This window comes from Eutrema salsugineum, unplaced genomic scaffold, assembly GCF_000478725.1.
Source record: "Eutrema salsugineum unplaced genomic scaffold, Eutsalg1_0 scaffold_3, whole genome shotgun sequence".
Lineage (NCBI taxonomy): Eukaryota > Viridiplantae > Streptophyta > Magnoliopsida > Brassicales > Brassicaceae > Eutrema > Eutrema salsugineum.
This window is the reverse complement of record NW_006256756.1, coordinates 3,906,234-3,923,867: the sequence shown is the minus strand read 5'-3', so window position 1 is coordinate 3,923,867 and position 17,634 is coordinate 3,906,234. Positions and strand designations below refer to the sequence as shown.

The 17,634-nt window shown below is 35.2% G+C and overlaps 5 protein-coding genes across 6 annotated transcripts in view; 2 read left to right on the top strand and 3 right to left on the bottom strand.

The window, feature by feature from the left end:
* On the bottom strand, window positions 1-1,478 carry LOC18014709 (osmotin-like protein OSM34). The gene is made up of 2 exons (XM_006396808.2): window positions 1,052-1,478; window positions 1-498 (listed from the first exon to the last, which is right to left on the bottom strand). Exons 1-2 carry the CDS (start codon window positions 1,444-1,446, stop codon window positions 168-170), a joined length of 726 nt encoding a protein of 241 aa, XP_006396871.1. The 5' UTR covers window positions 1,447-1,478; the 3' UTR covers window positions 1-167.
* A 7,173-nt stretch (window positions 1,479-8,651) lies between these two features.
* LOC18014708 (protein RALF-like 29) lies at window positions 8,652-8,914 on the bottom strand. The gene is given in 2 exon segments (XM_024154460.1): window positions 8,652-8,831; window positions 8,834-8,914. Coding segments are annotated over 2 exon segments (261 nt in total).
* Window positions 8,915-9,700: 786 nt separating this feature from the next.
* On the top strand, window positions 9,701-11,613 carry LOC18014715 (CASP-like protein 4A4). Its single transcript, XM_006396806.2, has 3 exons — window positions 9,701-10,196; window positions 11,021-11,156; window positions 11,359-11,613. The coding sequence occupies exons 1-3, from the start codon at window positions 9,886-9,888 to the stop codon at window positions 11,548-11,550; spliced, it is 639 nt and encodes a 212-aa protein (XP_006396869.1). The 5' UTR covers window positions 9,701-9,885; the 3' UTR covers window positions 11,551-11,613.
* A 1,937-nt stretch (window positions 11,614-13,550) lies between these two features.
* Window positions 13,551-15,657, top strand: LOC18014714 (heat stress transcription factor B-2b). 2 transcript variants are annotated; one of them, XM_024154055.1, is made up of 3 exons: window positions 13,551-13,908; window positions 13,993-14,365; window positions 14,455-15,657. In XM_024154055.1, exons 2-3 carry the CDS (start codon window positions 14,027-14,029, stop codon window positions 15,226-15,228), a joined length of 1,113 nt encoding a protein of 370 aa, XP_024009823.1. In that variant the 5' UTR covers window positions 13,551-13,908; window positions 13,993-14,026; the 3' UTR covers window positions 15,229-15,657. The 2 variants fall into 2 exon arrangements, with proteins under 2 accessions (XP_024009823.1, XP_006396868.1); XM_006396805.2 differs by having other exon boundaries at window positions 13,552-13,908; window positions 13,998-14,365.
* Window positions 15,247-17,634, bottom strand: part of LOC18014722 — a 9,078-nt gene continuing 6,690 nt past the window's right edge. Inside the window, exons 19-27 of the mRNA XM_024154056.1 lie at window positions 17,530-17,630; window positions 17,349-17,433; window positions 17,124-17,258; window positions 16,639-16,745; window positions 16,482-16,559; window positions 16,297-16,392; window positions 15,948-16,043; window positions 15,676-15,850; window positions 15,247-15,526 (exon numbers count right to left, since the gene is read on the bottom strand). Of these exons, the coding sequence (XP_024009824.1) occupies window positions 15,372-15,526; window positions 15,676-15,850; window positions 15,948-16,043; window positions 16,297-16,392; window positions 16,482-16,559; window positions 16,639-16,745; window positions 17,124-17,258; window positions 17,349-17,433; window positions 17,530-17,630 (1,028 nt within the window). The 3' untranslated portion in view covers window positions 15,247-15,371. The remainder of the gene's footprint in view (window positions 15,527-15,675; window positions 15,851-15,947; window positions 16,044-16,296; window positions 16,393-16,481; window positions 16,560-16,638; window positions 16,746-17,123; window positions 17,259-17,348; window positions 17,434-17,529; window positions 17,631-17,634) is intronic.

Below are 17,634 nucleotides of genomic sequence, written 5' to 3'. Positions count from 1 at the left end.
AGAAGTGAGTCCAACTTATTCTTGCATTCATTATTATCCATCAAGTGTGATACTCACGTAAACATTATCACACGCTTACGCATATATCTATATCTACGTACACATGTATATCTACGTACACACTAGTACACGCTCATACACACATACAATAGAGAAGAGTCTGATAATTAATGCTCCTCTGTGACCATCTGGATCGGGAGCTGGTGGGTACTGAGTCTAGCCCTAGGACAAAACACGACCCTGTAGTTAGTGTTCGTGCAAGTGAAAGTGCTGGTCGGGTCGTCTTGTGGATAACTGTAGGCATCGGGACACCTCTGTTTGAAGAACCTTGAATATTCTGTATCGCTACATGATCCTTGCCCATTCGTACAACAGTACTGGTTCGTCTGAAAAACGGTGCACGGGTTGTTGCAACCACCTGGCGCTCTTAACACGTTCGGACATTGTCCATTTATGTCCGCCGTACATAGTATCCGGTGGCAACTCGAGGTTGTTGGGCTGGAGGAGACAATACAAAATTACAAACCCAAAGAGTGAAAAGGGTTAAATCAGCATTATCGATTCAAAACACTTTTACAAATAATTATTTCCATGGTTATTTTCTTTTTCTCCAACAGCAAAGAGATATCAACCAATTAAGGGAAAGCTTTTTTAAGAAAATGTCTTGTTATGCGATTTTCTGCATGTTGCCTACAACATTAAAATGGCAAGCACTAAATGAAAGTTAATAACAAAAAGGCAAGTACTATAGTTAAATTAGTTTTTTTTTGTATGTTTTTTATTATTTTGTCAATTATTTTAAAGAAAAAATTACTATCTAACTGTTAGAAAAATAAAAATGAATCGTAAGTTTTAACAGCAAACCATATTTTTAGTACTATCTCAGTATCGTTTTTAACGACACTGATTTTTTCAGCCGGTAATTAAAAAACATATGTGGGTGTATTTAGGTCGAATTCAAGTTTCAAAATTGAAATTTTTACGTTTATGGTCAGAAATTTTTTTTCGGGCAAAATTCAAATATATGAAAAGATTATGGTGATATTCGTACCTAAACTCCATAGGAATGTTAAATCCATCGACAAGTGAAATGTCGTAGAAGTCTAAGTTGTTGAATTGGTTCAAAGCATACTCAGCCAACGTGTTTGGTGGCTGGCCCCAACCGGTACATTGAAGCCCACCAGTGCAATCACCAGTTTCACATCGGCCACGGCCCGAAGAATCAAAGTTACAGTTGGTCCGACCCCAAATCCGTGCCATAGATGTTCCCGCTGGGACATTTAGCGTCCATGACTGGCCAGAGTTAAGACGCCGGCCACCTCCAGGGCTTGCGGCAGCCCATACGGTATAACCACATTGGTTAAGGATCTCAAATGTGGCGGCAGTCGCGGTGGAGATGAAGAAAAGGATGGAGAAGATGAACGTAGAGAGTGAGATGTTTGCCATTTTTTTTTATTTTACTACTTGTGTGTATGAGCTTTAGTTAATATGTATTATGGATTTTATATAGAGGTAAGAGGTTATGTGTTGGTTTGTTTATTTTATTATTTAATTAGTATTGTATCTTTGAAGTTATCTATGTAATGAATGTTAATTTGGTTTCATCATTTTTACAAATATAAAATGATGGACAGGTAGGGGCGGCTTGACTATGGACTAACGTTAGTCTTGTTTCTAGATTGGTGTGTATTGAGGATTAGGATATACTACAAGTGACTTTCTAGTTTTCTTATATATATCATAAATTAAGAGTTTATACACGCCTTTATAAAGTAGTAGAGATTTAGATTGTAATCTTTTATAACAAAAATCGAGGGTATTGTTCATTCATCTTAACATTAATTTGTATGTTAGATATATAGACTTGTAGTTCTCTTAGAGAGACATATATGCATTCCTTTATATTTATAGTAAACGAGAGAGATGAATTAACATCTGCCTTACTAATTTCGTTGACAACTTAACAAAATTGTCCATAATAATTTTGAGTATTTCATTCTTGCACGAAATAACTATCCTGCGTGGTGCACGCTATTTTTAATAATTGTAGATCGGAGAAAAATGAAGAAATTACGATGTTAATCATAATTCTTTAGGAGATATCCATATATGATTATAATAATTTCAGATTACCGGATACTGTTTATTGGTCAACCTTGATCACCCCAAACTCTATTCTTCCAAATTTCCCTAGTTTTCGAGCCTCGACGTCCGCCTATATTGATATATATATATATATATATATATATATATCCATATATGGACGTTTTACCATTAAAGTTGTAAATCGTTTGTACATTTAAATTGTCAGGTATTGCTTCATATACTTTTTGGTAAAATAGTGCTTCATAGTCTCTTGTGCGGAAGGATATACAGCAGTTGCAATTATAGATTAAATAATATCGAAGAATTAGTGTCCTTTTTTCTATGAAGACTCATCCCTGATAATGTTTTACTAGTTTATTAACTTCTATATTCATGCAAACCAAATTAATTATATGGTTCTTAAGCTAGCAAAAGCATTTGATAAGGATTAGTTCAAAAAAAAAAAAAGAAGAGAAGAAGCATTTGTTAAGGCTAAATGGAAATTCATCTCATTTTTTTTTGGTGAATTGACATTCATCTCATTTAATGCTGAAATAGTTTGGTTTTGCATATCAACGGTGTAGATAGATCCTCGCTCACTTAACTTACATTTAATTTGAACAAAGGTCATTCATTTTTAATTCAAAAAGCGATATAAATAACATTACATGGCTTCAGAACTAGTCGAAGTAGACCACCCATTTCTATTAATTTTTTTTTTTTTGCAAATGGTTTCGTAATATTCTGCCAAGCAAATGGAAAAGAATGTAATAATCTCCTGGAAACTCTTAAAGATTTATATGTGGAACAGTCACAGAAGATTAACTTCCAAAAGTCAGCAATTAGTTAAGTACAAATTCATTTTTATGAACAAAGATACTCTAACATTATTCAGCTTACAAAGTTACCAAAAAAGCTTACAGAAATTAAGAGAAGATGAGGGTTTCGAAAATGTATCTAGTTTTATCTGAAATTCTTGATAAGAATAAGAATGACACATTTTCCTTAATTTACTGTGCAAAGAATTTTACAGAATCTTGATAGCTAGAATAAGACTAACAATCCAACAGGTAACCCAACAAAACCATTGGGGATGGTATTGGTGTCAGATATCTACGCTGAGAGAGGAAACATTAAAAAAGTTAAAAGAAAAGTCCATAGAAAATAATAAATAAAACTAAATTATTAAATATATATAAGATTATGAACATTGTTGAGACTCATTAGGGTTTCTCAAGTAGTTTTTTAATAATAAAATTGGGTTAGAGACTCATATAAGAGATTTATTTATTTTAGATGTACATTGTTAGAAATTTTTTGGGGTTGTTTAAAAAATATATTTTATTTATAAGAATATAATTATTTTATTACAAAGATTAAGACAAGAACAGAAATAAAACAGAAATTTTGATAAAAATTTTAGTTGGTATTTTGATAAAAATGTCCGATTTTTTGCCAGATATACTCCATTAAATCGACTTTCAGTTGTTCATGTAGTCATCTATCACGAATTCTTGTTCGAGCAAAGATACTATTCTCAAGATTTGAAGTATCTGTTTCATACACGAGATTCACATTTGAACTTCCGCTTCCTTCTCCGTATTGGAATTCTGAAATATTTAAGAGAGTGTATCCATCTCTTTCATCTTCTACTATCATATTGTGGAGTATAATACAAGCTCTCATACTCTTTTCTATTTTTGCCTTATCCCAAAACAGAGTTGGATTTTTGATAATGGCAAACCGAGATTGCAAGACTCCAAAAGCACGTTCGACATCTTTTTGAGAAGCTTCCTGTTTTTCCGCAAATAAACATGTTTTTGGGTCTTATGGAAGTGGAATAGATTAGATAAATGTTGTCCATTTCGGATAAATATCATCTGTCAGATAGTATGCCAAATTATACTCCTTTTCGTTGACGAAAAAATTCACTTGTAGAGCTTTACCTTGAATTATATCATCAAAACTGGGTGAGCGATAAAAAAAAATATATAGTTTAAGGTATCTGGAGGTCCAAAAAACGCATGTCATATCCACATGTCAAATGATGCTACATCCTCTAAAATGATTGTGGGTTTGCCTACACCACGTGAATATTGCCATTTCCACGCGATATGGCAATTCTTCCACTCCCAATGCATAAAGTCGATGCTTCCTACCATTCCAGGAAATCCACGGTGCTCTCCAAAATCAAGTAACCGTTGAAGATTCTCTGGTGTGGGTCTTCTCAAGTATTCATCACCAAATAAGTTTATGATTGCTTCGACAAAAATTTCCAAACAGTTCCGAGCAGTAGTAGCACCAATCCGGAGGTATTCATCTATTGTATCAGCCGCAGTTCCGTATGCCAAAAGACGAATTGCGTATGTACATTTCTGAAGTCTGGAGAGACCAGGCCTTCCGAGAGCGTGTTCTTCTGTCGAAAGTATCGAACTTCAGTAGATAGTCGATCAACAATCTTCATGAACAATGACTTATTCATCCTAAACCGGCATCGGAATAGATAAGCCGGAAATGTTGCATCTTCACTGAAATAATCATTCCATAAACGTATATGGCCTTCTTCCTGGTTTCTTTCAATGAAAGCTCTTTTTTTTCTTGAATTGGATGCCTCTTGATGTTGTCCATAGTCAATGAACAGATTCTGAATATTCTGATAAAAAACTTGATCAAATAGGTGATCAAATTGGTGATCAAAATATTCATCAACTGATTCATCACCATTTTTATTAGAAGATGAAGCCATTGTTTTTTTTTGTTTTAATTGGATATCGTTTACAAAATAATAAGAGAAGAACAAAAGAATTGCTTGAAAGAGAAAAGGAGAATTGCTTGATAGACAAAAAAATTAAGAAAGAAAAGCGTTGTGTTGAGCTATCACCAAATGGTGTAGAAACTATATATAGAAGAGTCAACTTTGCATTTTGTGGTGGCAAAATAAAGAAGAATTCTTGTGGTCTCAAAATACAACATATTTACAACCATAAAAATTTTTGAACACTATACAAATATTTTCTATGTGTTGTTCTTTTGTGCCGACTAAACCCAACTTGTGAAAAAGTGTTTTTGTTTTCTGCCAACTTGTGACTCCCAACATGACTTGTGTTGTTGTTTTCTGCCAACTTACTCCAACTCTGGCCTGAAACACAATCAAAGACAATCAAAGAAATACATAAGCAAATTTATAACCATCCATAACCAAGATAACCAAAGATAACGAAGATAACAACTACATAAGACAATAACACATACATAAGCTGTAAAAACTAAGATAACCAAAGACATACACAATGGTAACTTAACCAAATATCACATTAGCATATTTTTTAAAGCAGATTACCAAATACAAAGGTCGCTTAACATAGAAATAAATTACATAACACAAGAACATAACTAAAGCATAACACATCTTAATCTAATACATAAAACAAACAAAGCCAAACCATAACACATCTTAACTCTAAACATAAACCCAAAATAACTAAGTAGACAACATCTCCCCAAGAAGCTTCTTCTTAAGTGCTTATTCCACCTCAGTCAGAGCTTCTGTTTTTGCAAGGAGCCTGTCAAGAACGCTCATCCTAGAAAGTCTTTCCCTTGTTGCTAAGTCCTTTTCTTTGACGTCCCACACCCTTTGAAAGTCTGCAATAGCTTAAGCCACAGGGTTACCTTCACCCGTAGCTCTTTTTCCTTTGGCTTTTGAAGCCTTCATACCAATATACCAATAGGACGAGAGCTAGAAACATCAACTTTGACAGTCTTCATCTGTTCTGTAACCGAGCCCGGTGAACAATTCATCACTTCTTCTCCTTTTGCTCGATGCATTACCCTTATGGTGGAAAGATCACACCACTTTTGGTCATTCCGCAATTCCTTCCAGGCGTGTTCAAAGTTAAATTTCTTCTTGTGATTACTGAAGAAAATCTGGTGAGCAAGTTTAAGCACGTCGTTCTCGTTCTGGCCACTAGCCTTCTCTCTTGTTGCAGAGTCATACGCAACGCAGAACTTACACACATGATCATTGATCTTGTGACACCTCTGCTTGCACTGGCTTGCCATTCGCAGTACACGACCCTCTGCATTTGGACTTGCAGCATAATAAGCTGCTATCTTCTTCCGGAAAGCTCTACTCTTCTGCTCGTTTCCAACTACTGGATATTTACTGGTATTTAACCAGGAACTGATCAGTAAGACATCGTCGCTGGGGGTCCAAGCAGCTCTCTCTTTTCTCTCTTGAGGTGTAGACTGTTGGTGGTGTACTCCACACCCCTGGTTTAGCTCGGTTTGAAACGAGATCGGCCCAATTGATCCCGATTTACGATGGTTCATATCCAAAGGATATTCGGCCTATTAATAGCCTATGGGCTTCTAAAGCCCGATTTACAATATTGGCATTAATATCTGAACTTTGTGGAATATTTCTTTAATCATATCCAAGAAAAGGAAATATTCCCGAATCCAAATCCAAATACAAAAAGGAAATCGTCTAGAGAGACCGATTCTAAACCCTATAAATAGAAGAGACTCCTCTTTTTCAGGGATCATTCACAACTTTAATAACAGAACTACGAATGGTTTGATCAATTCTCAAGGGTATGTAGACAGCTCATCTTGAGTTCAGCTATAACATTAATAAAATCTTTTAAACTCTTTGTGTGATACTCGGTATCAACATAGACTGGGTGCTGCAGCTTGGAAATGGCTCGAGTGAACAAAAGGAATCATCAAGTGGAGTTCCTTGTTGACTATTCAACAAGTCAAAAAAGTTTGTGGGTTGCGCATATGGATATGCAGAAGACATATCCATTAAAAAGGAATGGAAGTGAAGGAATGAAAAGGTTTTGAAGATAGGGTTTAGAGGGAATGAAAGAGATGCAGGGTTTGTTTCGGATATGAATTAAAGGAGAAGAAGGATCAGGTTTTAAAGAGGAACAAAGAGCATTGAAAACAAAAATTGAAAGCAAGCATTCAAAGCAAACAACAAAGACATAAAGGTCTCTTAACATTCAAAGTAAACAAGAAGAAGCATTGAACTCCAACTAACATCGACGAGACATAAAAGTCTTTAAACAGAAGCATTCAAACCTATCTAACCCAGCCTTTAATACCATTACCAACTACAAATCTCCCTAAAATGAACAAGCCTTTATTATATCACCAACTACAAAGCCACATTTTTATGCTAAATCCTATTAAGGGTTTGAAGGTTGCTTACCAGGAATTACTTTTGTCGTCTGCTTTAATGCTCCACCAGTTTCACCTGTTTCGCCTTTTGAGATATATAACCTTAAGCTGCATTAAAAGAAAACTAAATACCAAGTTTAGTTCCAAATAATGCAACCGATTATGCATGTACAAAATCAGAGAAGCTTAACAAAAACTCAAACAAATAATCTGAATCAAAGCAAACAATCTCAATCTCAAGCAAACAATTTCTTATTGACACTTAAACAAACACAAAAACCATATTGCTACATCACTGATTGAATTAACAAAATCCATATATCCAACAAACAACTCAATTCATAAGAGATGAAGTCAATACACTCGACCAGAACCCTAAATCATACCCATTAATCAAAACCACGAAGCAAATAACCTGACATCAAATAATCATAGAGTTGATGCCCAAATCAATCATAACCCTAAATTACCAAAACCGATTGAAACCTCTAAATAAAATAATCATCCAATTCGATCCCTAAACAATTCTGAAGAAGAAAGAAACAAAAATCCGAACCGATGAAGATAGAATTCCCGAACCGATCAAAAATTAACTGATTCATCACCGATTGATTTTGACAGAGAAAACTGATAACAGAGGCGAAAGAGAAGAGGGATTATCGTCGGCGTCTCGATCTTCTGCTGTGGGCCTCCCAACACTGTCGACGATGCCGTAGGGATTCGCCACCAACACGTCGTCGTCACCTTCGACGATTTTGACGGAGAAGACAAAGAAAAAATTGTTTTTGGGGAAAATGAGGAAGGAAGGAAAAAAAAATTTCTCCCAAATTGAATAGCCAATCACATAAGTTCATCTATCTTTGAAAATCATCTCTTACGGTTTCAATTTAGGAGACGTCTCTACAATTTCTAAAGACCCATTTGTATTAAAAAATATTTTTTATTCACAAGAGACACGGTTACATACGGTGATGTTCATGCTCTAAGAATTAAAACATAGTAATTTTTTTTTTTTTTTGGCAAACACATAGTAATTTTCTTTTTTAAGTTTGTACTATCTTGATTTTGGGGTTTTAGGCTGCTTACGTTGCGATCGACGACAAAAAAAGGCTGCTTACGTTGTTTTATATTTTCATATAATTATTAGCTTTCATCTTTGATAAAAGAACGAAAGTTACCTTTTTGAAAACTCAAAGTTCACGGTTTGATCATTCAAAATGAATCCTAAACCATAAATTTTCACCCTTTTTTTGTAAAATAAAGAGATGAATGTGAACAAAAAAAAAAAACTGAAATTTTAGCTATCATTTTTTTAGTACATATCTCTTTTTTTTTTGTAACATTTTAGTATGTATCTTATAATAATCATCGTCGTGTCTACATTATTCACGGAGAAGTTTTTGCAGAAATTGCTTCAACGAAGGTATACGTCTGCATCTATTGATTAGCGTACATCCTCGGCTATATGGATTTGCTGGTTTGGGCAAATAACATTCGGGCGTGGGAAATCTTGGATCACAACCTTTACCTAAATTGCCTTGACCTGGATAGGGAATATAAACTTTTTTTCCGCATTGATGCTACTTATCGACATACATAACACAATCAAAATTGTCACAAACATAAAATCTTTTGTTTTCATCATGATTTTACTAGTTTGGATGTTTTTTTTCTTTGTCGAAGGATTGGAAAAAATGCCAATTCTTATATATAATGCAAGATATAAGTTATAGCTCCAGTAGCTTTAATGCATAAGTACATATTTGGTTTTTGGTTGAGTATCAGTTCAGAATTTTTTGTCTTTAATTAAATAAAACACCATAATTGATGTTACGTTATTTTCTTGCAAAATGTACATTCAATTTGAAATATTTTGACTAGTTTTTTTTTTGGTTTGGCTTAATTTGATATCGGTTGAGGATTTTTGTTTGTTTGTTTGTCTCCCGTCTTGGTTATGGTTTAAAGGATTTATGTACATTATAAATAAATCCGAGTCGGTTCTGCTTTCTTGTTTTAATATTTGGATCGATTTTCCAGTACTAGAATTTTAATGTGGTAAGGATCGGCTTAACCAGAAGATTAGAAACTCCTAAATCCTTATTGTACATAATGCATGTCAGTTTGTTACGAGGAATTAAATGCATCTAATAAAATTAATATGAGAAAAACAAATGTAAGTAACGTCATCTAATTGTAGTAATTGTTATTGGCGATGATATTTTGTCCGACCTTTTTCTCATTAATTACTGGGTTTTAGATTTGTGATATGTGCATTTATTTATATTTTTCATGAAAATCATATACGGTTAATTCTATTAATTACATTATTATTTTTATATCGATATGAGTAATAAAATAGATCTAGTGTATGCTAGAATAATAAATATATATTTAGATATTTTGGTCATACAAGTTATACAATTATGCATATTATAAGATTATAACATGGAAGAAGAAAGGTCGAAGATTCTAACAAACTTTCGCTGAAACTTCATCTAAATTTTTAATCCAGTATCAGCCAACCCTTTCATCTTTAAATAAGATATATCTCAAATTAAGAAAAAGAATCATATAAATCAGTCTCTCTTGAATTATTTTTGTGAAACTCGAATATTGATGAAAGAACATAAAGATCCCGTAGTTGTGATCACTTACGGTTCGTCAGATAGTTCAGTGACGGCGTCGCCAATCTCTCATCAGACGCCGTCAGTTCCAACGCCGTTTTCCTTTGCATATTCCGTAACACCGTCGGCTTCGAGGTTCAGCTCACGGCGAGCGTCGGTTCATGTTTCCGGTTTGGTTCTCCGGTTTATAACTTTGGTTCTCTGTTTTGTCTCTGCTCTTTCCCTGGCAGTGAATGTTCATCGGCCTTCACTGAGACATCGGACTCAGAGCTCCTCGAGTTTCGCTTCACATCCTGAACTATTGTAAGAACCTTATCCTCTTCTCAATTTTTTAATACTAAGTTATTTTTAAGAATTTTTTTATATGATATCTTGTTTTGTTATTTCTATGCAAGCTTATAGAGTTTATTTATTGTTATTCACATTTAGTACTACTTAAAATCTGTAGACAAATTTAATTATTAATTTTTTAATATACATGGATAGACGTGCCTTACAGCTATGTTGTTTGGTGGTGGTCATCTCCTGTTTACTTGGGTGTTTCGAATCCGATCTTTCCTTTATCACAAAAAAAAACTTTTAATATACATGAAATACTTTAAAATATGTTAAATATATGAAGTGATACATAAAACTTTGCGCGGGAGTTGGACAACCATGACTGGCTAGGGGACCCTTGTGGGCATATAGATCCATGACCATGAAAACTTAGGGATTTTCTATGACAAGAACACTGAACGAATAATATTTAGCAACAAATTAAAATGCGGAGGCAAGATTGCAAGATGTGCTTGATGGAAGAAGAAATTAAGATGGGGCAAAAAAAAGCGCTCTTAAGCCCAAATATATTTATATATATAGAAATGGGACAGTAAATTTTAGCTTAATTAGTTACATTTAAAATGAAATAGTAGTGGTGGCACCGTGGCATTTGCCCCCATGGATGCTGCTCATCCTACGTCCGCCCTTGTTCAGTACCAAAGTGTCCCTATATCCATGAATAGTTAAGCGTAAACATATAGAGAAAAGAATGTGAAGGAAAAAAATTGGATGATTTTCTTATATCTAATTTATATTAAGAAGTATTGAAAATGTTATCATAAAAGAAACAATATCTCTGTACGTAGGTATTGTTTTGGTGTAGCAGTGACAGGATTCGTGTATACATCTCTTCAAACATTCAAAGGAATTTGTGATATTACTCACAGAGGAGTTTTAATCTCTGAGCCTCTCTCCGATTACATCAGCTTCATTCTTGATCAGGTATTTTTTTTTATCATACTTATTATTTATCAATCAAATGCATATTTAATTAAGAGTATCCAGTATACTATGCATATTTAATTAAGAGTATCCAGTATACTATAGTTCAAAAAAGAAGAGAAATAGTACACAGTATATAGTCAATATATAGTAAACATTTAAAAGAGTTGGGCTAATTTTATTTTTTGTAAAACCTAATTAGGTTATATGTTATCTACTAGTATCATCTTCTTCCGTGGCAATTGCGTGGATCCAACATAGAAACGAGGACGCGATGAAAAACATAAGAAAGAATTCTATAGTTTCAGCTTCAATGTCTTTCTCTGCTTTCTTGGTTTTGACACTCTCTACCCTCTTCTCTGGGTATAAGCTTTGCAAGAGATTTATGTGGTAATTATTTCATGTAAAGGGTTTTTATATTCCACTCCTGTTTGATCTAAAAAAGAAATGACGAGTTGACGACCATGTGAATATTGCAGTAACTAAGTGTTGTTTTGTACATTCATGACCATTGTATAAAACAAACTGAAGTACTGTATGCTAAGTATTGATTTGTCTTCCTCGTATTTTTGCCAAAAAAATGGGCAAAAAAAATTCTTCATATATATGTGGCAAACCGATTTTTCTAGGATGTTAACAAGTGTTCCAAAGTAGTAGAAGTGTCATTAAAATAGTGATTGATCAAGGAATTAAGATAGTGGCTGAACCAAGTAAACATGCATATTATTGAATATTGTGGTAAACTGGCAAGCTTGTAACAAGTCCACATTCATCTCTATCCTATCTGGTAACTAGCTAAATTAACTAACAATTACCATGTGTAACATTTATAATATTCATGGTTAGAACCCAATACCTATAGCTTTACAAAATAGCATTACTGTCGCCATGAATCAAGAGCAAGATAAATAAAGAATACATATGATATTTACATAGTTTTATAATTTATATACGGTGTTTTATCAATTATCCAACAGAAAGCTTGACTCTTCTCTCTGCCTCCACTAACCTGAATGTAATCAACAAAACTTGTGCTTTTCTACCAAAAGATATACATGCAAAACACAGTCTTCAAAGTTATTATGAAAACTAACTATTCTAACATTTAAGTAATTTACAGGTTATACAGTAAGAACCAAATCTATTTCGATTTGTATGTTTTGTTAAAATTTTAGATTATTTGTATATTTTATTTTTGAATGGTGACGATAATTGCCTTTTTTTTTGTATATATAAAAAGTGATTGTTTTCACAATAAACGTTTATTGTTTTTAGAAAATAGTTTAAATAAATATTACGTTGCCTTTCTATGTAGACTGTATGACTCGCAAGTATAGTTGAATGCTAGCCCGTTTCAGTTCTGCATTTCTATATTTCATGGTCAAATATCAATGAATATTTACTCTGACCAAAAACCTTACTTTGAATACGACAGCAACAACAAGTGCGTTCAAACACTTCAACTAAGAAGTAAGAACAGATTTTAATTAATGGTTGATGATGAATATTTTAGGTGATAAAAAAGTTTAGACAAAAGGTTGCCAAAAAAAAGAAAAAGATGTAGGGTAAAAAAGTTATACGTCCATCACTGAAATACAAAACACTTTTACAAAAGACGTAAAACCATTCTCGACCTATAGTAGAATTTTCTATCCTATGCATTGTTGTCGTTATATCAATTAATTGATTCTAAAAATAATAAAACAATACATTGAAAAGAAAATTACAGAGAACCGTAGAAGCATTTTGGTCTAGCTTTTTTGTTTAAAGAAAGTATATTTATACAAGTTAAGTATACTATTCAAACTTTTGACTTTGAAAATACAGTATATATAAAAATCTACCGAAGATAATTTTGAGCTTTAATTGATTCTCACATACAAGTCATAAAAACATGAAATACTCTACAAAATAACTGTTGGTAAGTATATTGAGCTTTTATATACTGAAATCGTTTTTTTTTGGCTTTTTTTGTGGGTAAATTATTTTTTTTTGTTTTCACTTTTTTATTACGAATAGTTTAGTCTACATTATCTATATTGGAAGTATGATTAATGTAACATAACAACAACAACAAAAAAGAGAGTCAACTCACGAATAATTAATTCGACTCTAAGCTTATTCCACTTACATTTAATTATAATATGTTATCATTTATCAATATATTTATTACCGTTTACTGAAATTAAAAACAGGGTCATAAAGGTAAGTAAAGAAGAAGGAAGAAGAAGAAGAAACTTCTGGAAAAGGAGGGAAAGCCACATACGCTCTTCTCGCACATTCCTATACTCTTTCCTTCTTGTGGACCCCTTCACTTTTATCCCCATTTTACCCTTTTCTTCCTCGATCTCTTTTTTTTTTTTTTTTTTTTTCTTAAATCAATTTTTTCTTTCCTTCTGGAACTTCCGATCTGTCTTCTCATCTCTCTCCTCTCTCCATTTCATCTTTATTATCAATCCGTATTTGCCAGAACCTTCTAGAACTTCAAAGACACAAACTCAATCACAATCTCCCTCTGTCTCTCTAGCTTTGAGATCAAACGTGTGTTCGTCACGGGCTCCTTTTCGGATTGTGGCAATCTCTTTTGTTGGTTGGTGTAAAGAGAACAATTTTTTTTGGAGTGTTTTGGATTTGGTTTAAAGACATCTCTTTTCTCTCCTGCGTCTATTTTTTTTTTGTAATTCGGATCTCATGATTCGAAATTTCTTCAAGCAACAACAATAAGTAAAACAAAAATAGCTCATTTCCATTGGTAAATCCATCATTTTCTCTATCATTTGTTACAGCAATTTTATTTCCGAATCTAATCTTAATTTGGATATTGGTAATAATAAAGTTCAGGTTTTTTGAGGTGTGTGGATCTAAAACTCATGCCGGGGGAACAGACCGGAGAAACTCCGACGGTTGCCGGAGTTGGCGGCGGCGGTGGTGGTTGTAGCGCCGGGAACAGTGGCGGAAGTAGTGGATGTGGCGGCGGTGGTGGTGGCGGAAGTGGTGTTGGTGGAGATTCGCAGAGGTCAATTCCGACGCCGTTTTTAACGAAAACGTATCAGCTTGTGGATGATCCGGTTTACGACGAATTGATTTCGTGGAACGAAGATGGATCAACTTTCATCGTGTGGAGACCAGCTGAATTCGCTAGAGATCTTCTCCCAAAATACTTCAAACACAATAATTTCTCAAGTTTTGTTCGTCAGCTCAACACTTACGTGAGTTTTTTTTTTAACTCTCGATTTAGCTTAAATCAATCCTAATATTGATTTGGTAGTGACACAGATTCGGTTTTAACATGGTTTAGGGATTTCGAAAAGTAGTTCCTGATCGTTGGGAGTTTTCTAACGACTGTTTCCGTCGAGGTGAGAAGATTCTCCTTCGGGATATTCAACGACGGAAAATCTCTCAGCCAGCTATGGCCGCCGCAGCTGCTGCAGCGGCGGCGGCGGTAGCGGCTTCAGCTGTTACAGTTGCAGCGGTTCCGGCCATAGCTCACACTGTATCTCCGTCGAACTCTGGAGAAGAGCAGGTAATATCGTCTAACTCATCACCTGCGGCTGCAGCCGCGACCACCGGAGGAGCGGCGGCGGTTGGTGCGGTTCTTCAGAGGACGACGAGCTGCACCACTACGCCGGAGCTGATCGAGGAGAACGAGAGGTTGAGGAAAGAGAATGTACAGTTGAGCCAAGAGCTGACGAAGCTTAAAGGATTGTATGCGAATATCTACTCGTTGATGGCGAATTTCACGACGGGTCAAGCGGATTGTGCGAGTTTGTTACCGGAAGGGAAACCGTTGGATCTTTTACCTGAGAGACAAGAGTTGAGTGAAGCCATGGCAATGGCTTCTAGGATAGAAACAGGGATTGGTTTGAAGCTTGATGAGGATTTGACACCGAGGTTGTTTGGGGTTTCGATTGGTGTGAAGCGAGCTAGAAGAGACGAGGAGTTGGGTGCTGCAACAGAGGAAGATGATGAGGAGATACGGGAAGGAGAACAAGGCTCTGATGTCAAGTCAGAGCCGATGGAGGAGAAGAACTCTAGTAACCATAATGGACCATGGCTTGAACTCGGAAAATGAAAAGATTTTACCAAGTTGCAGGAAAACTGTCACTGATTCCCATTGAAAAGGCGAGTCATTGGGCTGACCCCGAGCGGAAAAATTGGAGCAATGTGAGATGTTTCACAAATTATACTGAGTTGAGGGTACAAAACACACAGATCCTACCATCCTGAGTTGTTCCTGATCTCGGATGTTGCTTCTTGAATCTTCTTCTTGATGGAGCTGAAACTATTCTGGCTCGTTTGGCTCCAGCGGGAAGATGTGCTTCTCACGATTTCGGATAAAACAGGCAGATTCGAAGTTGGATCTTCATACTCTGCAAAAACAGCAGAGGAATGGTTTTCTTAGACTTATTGACAATGTTGTTACAGAATCCTTTAGTTCAAAACAATTAATTGTAGCTCTACTTGTAATGATCTTGATGAATTTTTTTATTTCTTAGTTAAAGATAGTCCAACTTGTTACCTGATGACATAGGAAGCTCGTACTGGCGCTTCAAAAATTTGGAGGCGTTTCGGTCTTTCTTGTGGCAAAGAACTCTGACTAGTGTCTGTGCGTCCTCCAAGCGACGTTGCTCTGAACTCACTCCCATGTTAATTAACTCGCTCGCAGTCATTAGCATCTGTATTAGCATTTCACTCTACAACCGAGATCGGACATAATCCGAAAAAACTTTAGTATCTCAGGTTTTCTGTGAAATGAAACTAATTTCGCAAGTGGACGAAATATAATTTTACCTCCAGAGAGTACAGGTCGAGAATCTCTTGTGCCTGCTTTGCTTCTTGGTCAACTAGGGAACGAGGAAGACCTTCTCCATCGGCGATGAAGAACTCCTACCAGAATGCATGGCAAAGGTTAGTGAACTGCCCTATTCATGAATAGAGACCAGGTTCTCATAGGAAAGAATGATTGCAGAACCCAGCTTCAAAGCAGTAGAACCTAATTTCTAGTTTTATGATGCTGTTGTCTAGAATTAATTGAATATAGTGTGTATACGAAGATACTAGAGCTCGAAATTTGGTACAGAAGAAACTTTGATTGTTTGATTATAGTAAAGAATTCAGAATAAAAATGTAAATTACTCACCTTCAAAATACTGAGATCTTCTTCCATCAAAGGGATGTCTGAATCCGAAAAAGCACGAGTTGGCCCTCCATCAAGTAATACTCGAACATAAGCTTCCTATGTAAGATAAGCATAGAGTTTTAGTGAGCACAAATGAATTTGGAAGTTTTCTAACTTGTACACATGTGAGGGAGAAGAAGCGTTACCAAAGCGGATCGGCAGATGCTTAAAACCACCATGTCTCGCGAGTCCTCATAACTCAAACTGCATACATTATCAAGGACCTGTGCAATTCATTTCTCAGTGTAAGTTCATGCTTAGTAGGAAGGGGTAAATCAGGGAAAGAGATGATTTTTTTTTTACAGAATCAATGCGAGGGAGTAATCTTTCCAAGCGGGAGCCTTCGACTGTGCCATTGTACAACTGTACTAGGAACATATCTCTCAGATCCCAGAATATCACTCTTGCCCCTGTTAACAAAACAATAAATGTAGAAACATGATATTAAAGAAATACAATCCATCTAACATTCTCTCTCATTAATGAGGTAACAACAATCAAAGAGGAATATGTACGTTTGCAAACAGAACTGGAACATGATAAATATGCATTGCTTATTCACGAGCATGTCTGATAAAGACAGAAGATGGCATATCTTGTTGTTTTATACGTCTGCAAACAGTTAAAAATGACAATACATCTTATTTGTCGATAAGAAAGGTCATCCAACTAGACAATTTGATTTCTGACGCTTAAGGTTGCAGAGAATTGGTTCGGTTTGACAGATTTTTCAGTTAATCTCAAATTTAAAATGCTGCAGACGGACACGAGACTTTGTATTAGCTTACCAATTAGGTCACGGGTTTTGGTTATGCAATTGGCATTGGTCTCCCTGAGGCTGTCATAGGTAGTAGCAAAGAGTTCATCAACAGCTTCACTATGCGTCAGTGAATTCTCCTCTTCAGCTTCGTCAGTCTCGATATCTGCAATGGCTCCGCCAGTGCACATTTCAACAAACGGCAACAACCAGAAATGAAGAGAAAAAAAGTCTAATCTCAAGTAGATGAGCTTACTTGATCTCTTGGCTAGAGATGATTGGACAAGTGTCAAAGATTTCCTTATGCCATCTTCAGTTGCACTTATTTGTTTCTGAATATACTGATCCATGAACACAGAATAGAAAGAAAAAGAATCTTATTATTGAGTTTTCACAGGGAAAAATATGAAGGTTTTAGCTTGCAAGGATACACATACACAGAGCGTATTCAATCTTATGCAGAGTTTCGGTATTGTCAGTTCATCCAATTTCTTAACCATTTTATTATCTGGCCCAGCAAACTCGAGCGACTCCTCTCATGC